Genomic DNA, 13,397 nt, shown 5'->3' with positions numbered 1-13,397 from the left:
AAGGCTAATAGTATATAGAATATGTCAAATAAGCAAAATAAATTTCACTGATAAAACAAAAGCAGTAAATGGGGGAAGATTTTATCACTACATATAGCTTTCTGGTTGATACCATAAAAATAAGTCATTATCTAACCACAAACAAAGGTAGCTTATAAGTTTATGTATTGATGATGAATGATGAATTTATCATACAAATGACTCATAAATGCTTATATGTTAGGTTATTGATTGCTTCAAGAAGGTGGAACGAAAATCATTAATAATACACAAATAGAACCCTATGCAATTGAAGATGGTGACCTAAAATATGCTTTTCGTGACACCTACAATCTTTCAAGTTATATCTCTTATCTTTAGTGTGTTGTGTTTAAATATTTCTGAGAAAATATCAACAAAATCTTCACAAAAACGTTCGACATGGTTAGAAGTGATCAGTTTCACTGTACGTGAAGTACATTTGGTTGACTGATAATAGCGGCCGTAGAAAAAGTGATTAACACAATTTATAAGATGTAATTATGGATGCTTTGCTCCGTAATAAAAGAGGTTAATCGATACAAGACTTGTGAGGACGTATCACTGTGAATGTTTAATAATAAGAAGGACCACCTATGTTTAACACAGATATATTAGTTCACATCAGGAACATAAATATTGGACTATACGTTAATAGTAAAAAGCTTAAAAAGAGGCTGGATAATTCACTCCAACTTTTTAATGCGATGTATATATACCTTACTTACGCCTGTTACCCTTCGTGAAAGAGCATAGACCGCCCACCAGCGTTTTCCATCCAACCCTGTCCTGGGCATTCCTTTCAAGTTCTTTCCAGTTAACATTCATCCTTTTCATATCTTTGTGAATGGTTAGAACATATATTGAGGAAATCGTCAAACTGCATCGCGAAGCAAGCGCTACTTTGGATTCCGGAAGGAAAGCGGAAAAGAGGAAGGTCAAAGAACACATTACGTCGGGAAATAGAAGTAGATATGAAAAGGATGAATGTAAACTGGAAAGAACTTGAAAGAAGTGCCCAGGACAGAGTTGAATGGAGAATGCTGATGGGTGGTCTATGCTCCTCGACGCAGGGTAACAGGCGCAAGTAAGTAATATCAGTGATAATATAAATTGTTTGACAAATTCTGTTCTGTTTATTACATCATTTTATGACATAAAAAATATTTAAATCGAGTCTCACAAATATATCACATTGTTCATAAAATCACTAGATCTAGATAGCTTAGAAAGTATTGATTACTAAAAACAGTAATATAAATTGAAGATTTCTTCCAAATAACCTTTTATATTTCTTTCTTTAACATTACCCTGTAACCTTATTACGTCATGAATGTAATATCATCTTGAAATGTTTGAGTTTAACCAAATAAAGTACAGTTTTTATATGAATACCATCCAACTTTCAATAATCATAGATGACCTTTATCATAAAAATAAAGACTTTCCTTCTCTTCCCGCTTTGTTTTTCTTATTCTTCATTCTTGCCTTTTACATTCTGCTCTTCTCTTTTTTTATACCTCAGTTAAATAAAAATGAACATTGAACAGTTTAGCAACAACAACAACAAGAATTTTTTTAAATCAACTTTAATGTCTTCTCTTTTTAGTTGACATAATTGAAACAACTGGTATATACAACTGGTATAAATCAAAATGGAAAATATTTCTCAAATAAAGTAAAGTAACTAAATATATTAAATTCCTCATTATTATTCTAGAAAATTCATATTTTATTTAAGTAGTATATTGTGGGTACTTTTTATTTAAGAAATTCCATTTTATGTATCAAGTCATATATAGAATAAGATAATAAATGTATTTTATAGAGTCATTTGAATTATTTTGTTTAGTTTTTTTTTAGAAAGGATTTAAACAAACCAAAGTACATAATATGTGTAGTATCAGTTGCTATGTTAAGCTCATATACCTTATTCTAACTTCTGGACAAGCCAGTTTACCAATCCATCATGAATCCCATTTTGACCTTGTTAATTATTCACTTATTAACTCTGACTATATATACACTTTTTCTCTTATTCATCATATGTATGTAACTTATTCTAATCTGACTATAAATGCTGATTAAGTCTTGGTTAAAGCGAGTTGGCTTACCCGTCGTCTCCAAAGCATGTCATTTTTGCTTCGCTCGCTGGTATTCGCTCACGCGCTTATAGCTTTCTGGTCTGCGTTATTTGACAATAATCTGTAGCTGCCGCTTCTCTTTGCCTTTTATGCACCGTTAAGATTTGTATTATAACGGTTATCGCGGTGAACGATTAACGGAGCACCGCGCTACATATTCATGAATAGTATAAATTAAACAAGTGGTTACGAGGTTCCAGTTAAATTATCCCAGGTTTGTTGTGTAGATTTGTTACCAATAATAAAAATTTATAAAATGTAGAACCTCGTGAATAAAACAATGAAAACAATTATTATCATTTATTATTTTAATTATTGAACATTTAACAAGATGTGAGGATACAAGAACAATTGAGACGATTTTTTTATTTTTATGGAGCTGCCTAATATGAATTAGTGAATTATACTTGGTCAGGTTTTCATACTAAATGGTGAATGTACCGGAGACCATTGAATGAGAGTAGTGACTTTCAATAAATATATGGGAGTTATAACGATTGTAATATTTGAATTATACAACAAACATTAAGGCATCAAGTTAATAAACTTCATAGATTGGATAGCAAGAACCAATATACTTTCGTCCAAACGATGTTTCTCAAAGGGTATCTAACAACATTTTTGAAAGATCACAAGCTGTACGCTTTATATATCAACAGAAACAGTTATATTCTATTTAACTGATTTATGTATCTAGGTTAATAATCAAACTGACTAGGGAAGCAACAACATGGATTGTATGTTTGTATTGTTTGTTTCAATCTTCCCATTGATGTTTAGGACTGCAATTGATCAGTTTATTATTGTTGGCATGTGTACATCCTGTCTGGACTGCCTAAATATCGCCTTAAGTCACAAGCACGATAAGCAAAGATGGATAATGGCTAGCAGGTACATCCAACTGAGAAGTCCCAAATAGGACGAAATGCGCATTCTAGATTCCACTGCTAGTCACCATCTATCTTTGCTTATAATAGATTGTATATATTGAAAATTGCTTTGAATGTATCGGTTTATAAGTGGCTTGGTTTGTTTGGTTATTTTCAAATATATTTATTAACAACAAAATTATCTTCACACCTAGAAATGTTTTTAAAACTTTTTGATTTCCTTATTGAATGACAATATTGAATTGAAATAAGTGAACTTAATAGCATAACAATCATTATCTATATTGATAATTAGTCCTAATTTTCTCCAATGAAAGTGAGCCTTTAAAACGAATTATAGTCAGAATTAGTGATGTACAACAGTTAGCACTCAAAATTTCATAAAATCTAAAAGTTGATGCCTTAGGTCTATACTTTGAACTGGCTACCATTAAAATATTGAATGCGGATTGTGTTGTCTACATGTTCAGTTTTTGTCAGCTTGAGGTGAACTTTTGTAGTCATCGTCTTTCATTATTTATGATAATTAGTACAATTTTGGTAGAGCTCATGATCTGACATAATATTTTTTTTATCAAGACTTTATCAAAATCTATCTCTCTGTTTATAGATCACTTTACATTAAAGATGAATTTCGCTTGAACAATCATTGAAATCTTGGAAACCCTGAAGTTAAGAATCACGAATTTTTTGCAATTTGAAGATTATCTTTGAAAGGTTAATAAGTTTACATTTTATAAAAGACATTTATGTCCAGTAAATCAGTTGTATCAATTAAAATGTATCTTTATTTCAGCGAATTGATAATCAAAAGTCTATTCTTTCTCAACTATAGAAATGAGATTGTAGAGAAGATTTGTAGCTCAGGTGGATGATTTTGATGGAGCTGGATGGTTTGGTCGTAGAGCTTTCATCGTCCTTCTGAACGATCAATAGGAGATACAACCAAAACAAAGAAATAAATAATGACAAATTTAAGGTCAACAAGAACCAATCAACATTGAGGTGCACAGAACATGCTGTGAACCACATGTGGAGAAATTCAAACACTTCACTTCTACCCGAAGTTTGTGCTCAGAGAACAAAACTCCATCAACTATAAAAATAGTTAGTGCTATTTATTTATTTTCCTAAGAAAGAAAAGGGAATTCCACTTACCAAACATCTAACTTTTCAATCGATGTCGAATTGGGATGCTTTTGTCAGAAACACACACACACGCACACACAAAATAGGCAACTAAGTGAACAATAAGAAAAAATGTTTTTCGAATGATCCAATTAGTCAATTGTTTACATGCTATCCACTTTTTTATTTTCAAATAATAATAATATATACATATAGAGAATATAAATTAATCATTTTGTCATTATTTGTCATCTAAGTAATGAATAATGAATTGAATTTGTCATAAGAAAATATCAGTGTACACATTTTCCTGTTACAATACATATAGATAACAATTAGATATAAGTCATTTTCTTTAAGATTAAAATATTCAAGATTTTGTTATATCAAGCTAGAACTCTTGCTTGTTTACTTACTTACGCCTGTTACCCTTCATGGAGGAGCATAGGCCGCCCATCAGTATTCTCCATACAATCCTATCCTGGGTGATCTTATCCAGTTTTTTTTCCAGTTGTTGTTCATTCTTTTCATATCTGCTTCTATTTCCCTACGTAATGTGTTCTTTGGCCTTCCTTGTTTTCATTTCCTTTCAGGATTCCAAGTTAAATCTAGTACTCTAGTGTACTGAAAATTAGATTGTTTCAATGTTTTATTCATTCTTCAACATAATAATTTTCCCTTATGATGTTGTTTTGATTAAATGGTGCAACTAATTGATTGGCTTCTATTTTCATTGTGTTATCTTATTCATTCAGTTTGATATATTCAATCAACTTAGTATACTTGTTAGTAGTTAGTTTGCGAAAATGTATGTTCATTTAGGGTGACGAACCTACATTACTTAAAGTTTAAATCAGTTATATCACTACTTAAATATTGTGAAAAGATTCATGTTAGTTGTATTCTTTTTTCTATAGAAAAACTGTAAAACAGCAATGCCAGGTAGCAAGCTTTCTTTCAAAGTATTATATGGGTTTTGACTTCATATTAGAATCAGTTACCTAAATTATTTTTGAACTATGGAGAGAAAATAGTGGAAAATCTCTTATTAAGCTAAAACCAAATGGTGAAAAAAACTGGTTACCAATATAACAGATCTATCTATTAAGATAACACTCTTTATTACAAAGAATCTTTACAGGAAAACAATTAGATATCAAAATACACTACTATTGTCTACAACATATGAACTTCATAGACCGGTTGATCACTTTTGAAATCAAGAACTAACTAACAGAAGAACTTATCATCAGTCATAATTTTAGAAGTTTTTAGAAAACTGAATATTTTAATATAATTTAATCTTGGCTAATTTCGGGCTGTTTTAAATAACTTCAGCTTTGCTGGTGTATGAGCTTCATTTATCTTTAAATATTCATAGTCATCATTACATTCGGAAGTATATTTATTTGACATAGATACTTAGTTCAAAAGTAATAAGCTGGTAATTTAGTTGTTGTAACTAACAGTTGATTGTACTCCTGAACCACTAAATCACATAACAAAATATTCATTGTCTAAACAAAATCAAAATCTTCCCCCTCCTCTCTCTCTCTCTCTCTCTCTCTATATATATATATATATATATATATATATATATATATATAGTAACTAGCCATTCTTACTATAGTAATAGTACTGAGCTGGTTAATATCATGACGACTGGGTTGATTCATAAAATTACTGAAATGGATAAATTGTTAAAAATGATAATTTTCCCACACAATTGATTCTTCAAATCTCTAAAGAATACACCTTAGATAAAAAAAAGGATACAAACCAATAATAGCCTAACTCAATATGTTAATGTATAAGAGGAAACTGAAATTATTAGTTAAACATGAAAATACAATTAGATAGAACTATTTCTATGGAACTCATACCTTAGAAACCATATAAGTTGAATCAGTATGATTAAATTAAAATTCTATGCCTGTCGATGATAATTAAACTTTTAACGGATAACACTAGTCTATTGCTTTACATTACTATAGTATACGAAACTTTCAAATAAATATTTACCAATTTATTATATAGTTGAGATCATGAATCAATTGAAGATAGACCATCATGGAAAACCTGATAGCATTGGACGGCCGTTTCGTCCTATTGTGGGACTCCTCAGCAGTGCTCATCCACGATCCCACCCATGAGTCCCACAATAAGACGAAGAGGCCGTCCAGTGCTTCCAAGTTTTCTATGATGGTCTAGCTTCAATTGACTCATGATCTCAACTATATAACAGTTACTAAAATCTCCACAAAACCCTCTTCTGATAATTTATGAATTTAATATTTTGAAATTACAATTAGAAACATGAAGGATTTCAAAAGTTTATCTGTCCTAATTAAAGCGTTTATAATTTTATAGCATGTTTTACATGTTTATTGACCTATCATATATGAATTCAAGTCTTTTAAAATATGATCAGAAAGGGGTTTTATGGATATTAATTTCTAGACCACTTAGCCGGCATCTAACGGTGTTAATGTCTAACTTCAACTAATCCACGAAATTGAGCAACACATCCACCATTGTCTTCAGTGAGTTACTATCTCACAACACACCTGGTTGAACTCCAGTGGTCACTACTTCTCACTAAAATATTTTATTTTTAGCAGAAGAAATAATTTCAAACATCACAATATAAACTGAATGAGATGATAACATAGAAGTTTTCGTGTAAAGCTAATTCAACATATGTTTTTAAATGAACTGAACGAATTTCTGAATCTTTAACTAATTCAATGAGTGATTCTCATTTTAATTACATTGTAGGTGTCATGCTTAATTATTGCTTCGAGTGATCTGTAGAAATTTTTTTTCCGATCATGATGGCTAAAGAAAGACTAGAATTCTCTTTCGAAACTTCAAGGCAACTAAATATGGAAAGTATTCAAATTTTATTTTAATCAATAAACCAATTATTTTTCCTTCCATGCTAATGTACAAAAATAAACCGAAAACTTTTCAGACTCAGATTTTTTCTTTATTATGAGATACAATTGTCTCCATATGCCGCGTTCACTAATTAGCAATCCAAAAATTTTAAATAACGTTTGTTCTTAGATGAAGTTAACTGTCTTATCTTTGTATGTGGACTTCAGTTACTGTCGGACCCAGATGTGCGTACTAGAATAGTAAACAGGATAGAGCAAGATTTCATTCCCTTCATCACTGTTATGTCTATGAAACGCATAACTGACTTGTGCTTTGTTCTGAAATCTTGAACCCGAAACGCGTAGTGAGAATACAAAGACTAGTGATATGGATTTATTTGATCGCAAAGATAAATCAAAACGACCTATGAATACACTACTTTTTATATGATTTATTTAGCCTGATTTGTATAAATTCAAATGCATAGTATTTAGCATCAACTAATAACTTACTGTATGAATACATAACTACTATATTATACAATTAAGTATTTACAACTAATTGGCTAAGTTACTGTTATGTCCCGATAGCAATAGTGAATGGTAACTTTGGGATCCATTTATGGACCAATATTATGCATATAATTTTTATCGTATATTTGCTAAATAATTAAACTACTCATATTCATGTTCCTTTCATTGTGAGCTATATTTTGATCCTTGAACTATTATTGTACGATTTACCATTCTTGAGTTATGCCCAGTTTATTAATTACTGCTCCCCCTATTCACAGCCACATTTGGCTAACTCTTGTACAAATGTTATTTTCCATTTTATTGGACGATGTGGTCAGTCTGCTTGGTATATAAACTCAGTGTATTTGAAATGCAAAGATTCATACCGCAGAGTCTGTTATTGGTGTTCTGGACTTAACTGGCTGGGTTAGGCAGAAGCAGGATCGATAAGCACTCTAGACTGCTCATACGGTTTTCGTGTGTCACTGTTCCAATCGATAATTCGCTGCTCTCTGATTGGCGGCCATGTCACGTCATACATTAACTAGGCATGCACTCGGCCACAAAATATAAAAGTTACATAATTATTCTTTCTCAGGATATGATTGGAAAAAAATCAGCTTCTTAAGTCGTTCTCACTACAGTCAGTCAAATTTTTCCTCGCTATGTCACATTCCGTGTTTCAAGCAACTAATTATGTCATAACAAAATTGGGTTTGCTCACGTTATTCTGTCAGTACAATCCACCCAGCAGTAGTGATGATATTTCATTGATTAAGTCAATAAGTTTGTTTGATTCGAAATAGCTAACATATCAGTCATGTCTTGGTGAATGACAGCTAATTAATTAAATTTAAAGCCAGGTTAATTTACAGTTCTTTGTCTATTATTAATTACCAAAAACTATCAAAATGTATATCAAATCAATTAATAATATTACAACTCAGGTTCATAACACTTATTGCTTTATATCTCAGTAGTATATTATTGTTTAAACCTGATCTCCTTAGTAGACGAGCACCGAAGAAAATTCTCAAACCAAAATGAAACACCTTTTCAGTACTCCGTTGTTTTTCAGTGGTACTTCTGTTAATGTCATTCGATAATGTCACCCATTTTTGTATGTCATCAGGGTTGATCAAGCCGTTTAACCGGATTTCACTCTTCATATTATTTTCATCAAATCAAATCTACTGACCTTTTAAGTTATTCTATTTGTTTTTCAATAACATTATTCTTAGTGAGTAACTTTGAAGCATACGGATATTTTATACATGATCGGATGACCAGAAAAAAGGAATTTAGTCAAATAAACAAGCTCTCTGTTAATTACTCTAGCTTAATAAACTCTGAGTAACTTGTTGTTAGTCAACTGTTAATAATTCATAGTTTGTTGCTGGTAAATAAGCTTAAAAACCGTAAACATATGAAGTTACCTAATTTAGTTCGAGTGAGAAAGCCCCGGAATATGATTACCTTTGATCTTTCATCTATGAAACAACTAGATAGTCAAAATAGTTTTGAACACAACTTTGTGCTAACCTATTAGAGATAATCATAGAGGAATATGCTAATATGCATTTCATATACATCAAGGTTTATCACTTATGACTGTTTAAAAACTAGATGAGTTTGATGTCTACTAAAAGATTAAAACTTTCATTGCCATATAGTTTTATATATGATGTCACTGATGAAAAATCATCAAATAATGACATATTGAGAACAGTCATGGTACTTTGTACATCATTTTGAAATGTTCATCGATCAATTTTAATCTGACTTAAATTTAATTGTTTTTGTATTTCAATGTTATTACATAATTTAGAGTGCATCGAGTAAATTATCCAGTTAGTCGTTAATACTAGCCTACTTAAATGTTTATTCAAATTGGATGAATTCAATTGTGAATGAATAAAAATACTATGAGAAGTATTTGTTATGTTATAATCTACTTTATCAGAAGGGGGTTTTGTAGAGATTTTAGTAATTTTATATAATTGAGATCATGAGTCAACTGAAGCTAGACCACCATGGGAAACCTGGAAGCACTAGATGGCCGTTTCGTCCTGTTGTGGTATTCCTCAGCAGTGCCCGTCCACGATCCCGCCTCGCGGGATTAGAAGCCAGGACCTACCAGCCTCACGCCAGAGCACTTAACCAATAGACCACTGAGCCGGGACCCAACGGTGTTAATGTCTAACCTTAACCAATCGACGAATGCGCACTGCTGAGGAGTCCCACAATAAGACGGAACGGCCGTTCTGGTACTGGGTTCGAGTCCTAGAGTGAACATCAACTGTGAGATGAAGGTACATCCAGCTGACGAGTCCTGATTAGGACGAGACGCGCGTCCTGGATTCCACTGCCAGCCACTATCCATCTTTGCTTATAATGCTTGTGAATTGAGGCTATATCACAGCAATACGCACAGTATGCACATATGGCCAATAAGAGACTGACCAGTTGCAGTCCTAAACATGAATGGGAAGATTCAAACAAACAATACTAAGTGAATTTAAAATGTCACATTGTTTCCAAACCTTTAACTGCTTTTATAAACCTACTCTAGTGTAGATATGTAATGTAACCTTGAGACTTTCTTTTGAACAGTACATGACTGTATAACAAAGCTGAAACATCATTAATGTCATGCTTAGTCATATGTAACTTATCTCTGTACACTTAAATATACTTCAATTTTGGGGTAAGAAGCACAAACAAACCAATATATATACTTTAATGAACCAAAATTTCTAAAACTTCAAACGATAATGTGACAACAACATTTATCACTGTCTATGATTTCACAGTTTAAAATTGCCTAACGATCATATATACATGCTATAATATCTTAAACGCATTAATACAAAAATAAGTACACATCTGTTTGACATAAATACAAAGACTATGTATATGTGTTTTGCGGTAAAACTGAACCAAGTCTATTGTTACATCAAGCTTAACACCTTGTTAACTTAGTTTTTTTTAAAAATTGTCTTGACTACTGTTAAGATCATGTATTTTTCAGTGATACTTTGGTGGGCGGTAAAACATTATTCATCCACTATTAGATTAGAACAGAAATAAAAGTGGTTTTTAAGTCAAATAAATGACTAACTTTTAACTAGACAGTTAAAAATGGTTATATTCTTTTTTACCGTCCTCTTAACGGAAGATTTAAAGCCAGATTGTATCCATTAATTTCAGTGAAAAGGAATTTCTTCCCAGGAATTTCTATCAACAGAATAACAATCCAATAAGCTTTTAAGTAGGATCAGAATTTGAAATTAATGTAATCCATATATATATTTGGATCGAATGAGCTTTAAGAATGATTTTCATCATGGAAGGATATCACTAAAAAAACAATCAAGAAGTACTTGACAGTTGATCTGCCGTTTATTGCGACTCATCAACAATAAATAAACACTAACGATATTATCTCTTAATTCATTTTCCAATCTTATGATCTATCTTGAAATCATATCGATACAAATAGTTATCAGTTGGGTTTTCTTATTTTTTCACACACGAAATGGTCACATTAGCTGTTAGTACCAGTTTTTTTTAATACTAAAACCAGCTATCGAAAGAAGACTATCAACATTATCAAGTTTGTTTGGGTTGAAAAACGGAGTTTGTTTCATCCATTCATGATATCAATCTAAACTCAACAATATCCAGAATCTTATATAGATAATGATAATTATTTCAAAATGTCAAAAAGTTCTAAGTGGTAAACAGTTATAAAAAAGAAAGTTTTCTAAATATATCCAAGGTTAAGCAAGCTAATCGTAAAATGTGAATTCATGAACAAAGCTAACTTGTCACAACAGTACTACACTTAAATTATTAAAATATAATTGATAACTCGATTAACAAAACAAACTGGATTTTTTCATTGATCAGTTAGTACCAAAGTATATTCAGTAACTCCCTCACTACTTATATATTTTGAGTAGTCAATGATGTTACAATCTAAAAACTGAACTTACCTGAAATATTTCGGTCATTTAAATAAATATCCTTTTGTATATCCAAGCAATAAATGTTTATAAGCCATAAAAAACATAGTAAGAACGATAATTTTGTGTTTTTGTTTAGTAACGAAGACATTAGAAGTCAGTTTATTTTGCTTTATATATACTACTGAATAAATTCCACTTAATAAATGTCAATATGACAAGTATCCATGTTACATTATAAATAATAATAAAGAATATATATATTAACTTATATGAAGTACTATTCAGTAAAGTGACTTTATACGTGAATACAATCCGACAAAAAGTAGATATTAAAAAAGATAATAATATATTACTAATAATCAGCTATATGATTGGTTTTAATAAGTGAACACATCTATAGATGAACCAATTAGAAGAAGGTAACAAATTTATTTTGAATAAAATTTCATCTATTTCAAATTACATAAGAATAAACTATAGGATTATCTAAGATATCTTCAATAGTCATAGGAAACTCCTATTTGATTGGTTATTCGTTAAAACGAAATACTTTTTTCTAATTTAAATGAAATGAATTCAAGTCATCTAGGTTTATCTTATCAAAGTTTTAAATAAAAATTAGATTGAATCCACTTAGTATTGTTGGTTTGATTCTTCCCATTGATGTTTAGGGCTGCAACTAGTCATCCTCTTATCGGCAGATATGCATACTACGCGTATTGCCTCGATATAATCTAAATTCACAAGCATGGTAAGCAAAGATGGATAGTGGCTAACAGTGGAATCCATGGCGCGCGTTTCGTCCCATTTGGGGCTCGCCAGCTGGATGTACCTGCATCTCAGAGTTGATGATCACTCTGGGACTCAAACGCAGTACTTTTCGCTTCAAACGCCATCACGTTATCCACTCAGCTACTGAGTCTCGATAACCACTTGCTTGTGCAAGGGATGAAATTTAAATTTACTTAGTGTTGTTAGTTCGAATTTTCCCATTGGTGCTTAGGACTGCAATTGGTCAGTCTCTTATTGGCATATGTACATACTGTGCGGATTGCTGCGATATAGCCTTAATTCACAAGCATTATAAGCAAAGATGGATAGTGGCTGGCAGTGGAATCCAGGACGCGCATTTCGTCCTAATAAATTGTTTTGTATATTTTCAAGAAACATTTCATCATACATTGAAATTAGCTACAAAAGTAAACACTGAAAATAAGAATCGGTTCAATGTCAGTTTTGTCCTACTTTGGCGCTCCTCAAGTACTATGAACCTATGATGTTTAAATCTTGCATCAAGTCAAAACATAGTAGTCGATAGTTTTAACTTCAGACAATTTATGAAAAAAGGATGATCATTATTCAGTTTCATTAGTGATTTATTGTTTAGCTTCTTACCTGGTTGATTCAATAAGGTATAATACATCATTACACTAACTGAAAGCTATTCACTAGTCAGTATATGGTTATTCTCAGTGTTTTTGAGTAGGTTATTCATGATCTGATTTTTTATTCCAGCTATTCTCTAGCTTTTTTTGCAGTTATGTTCCATAAATTCGCTAATTATAGATTAATTAAGTCGGAGAGGTAGGTGAATGAGCATTTTAGAATCCGCAATATTTAACCTCACTCTTTTTTTAAACTATTTGACTGTTTGTTGCAGATATCATGTTTATACATCACATAGTATTACTTCAGAGTGAACGAATTACATATCTGATGACTATGATGAGTGACCTATGTGTGTTGAAGATTTCTATACGACATGGTATAATAGGTGACACACTATTTTTCACAACAACAAATCATTCTAAAGCTCATTCATAAAAATTATTGAACAAATAAATTAAACAA

The 13,397-nt window shown here is 31.3% G+C and overlaps 1 protein-coding gene across 1 annotated transcript in view; it reads right to left on the bottom strand.

The window, feature by feature from the left end:
* The window catches only part of Smp_144130 (septate junction protein), a gene marked incomplete at its 3' end in the record, with an annotated part of 40,720 nt that extends 28,964 nt beyond the window's left edge, over positions 1-11,756 (bottom strand). The window contains exon 1 of the mRNA XM_018795074.1: positions 11,574-11,756. Within this exon, the coding sequence (XP_018649423.1) occupies positions 11,574-11,694 (121 nt within the window). The 5' untranslated portion in view covers positions 11,695-11,756. The remainder of the gene's footprint in view (positions 1-11,573) is intronic.
* Positions 11,757-13,397: the final 1,641 nt, after the last annotated feature.

Source organism: Schistosoma mansoni, chromosome 1 (genome assembly GCF_000237925.1).
Source record: "Schistosoma mansoni strain Puerto Rico chromosome 1, complete genome".
NCBI lineage: Eukaryota > Metazoa > Platyhelminthes > Trematoda > Strigeidida > Schistosomatidae > Schistosoma > Schistosoma mansoni.
This window is presented reverse-complemented; position numbering and strand designations above follow the sequence as displayed.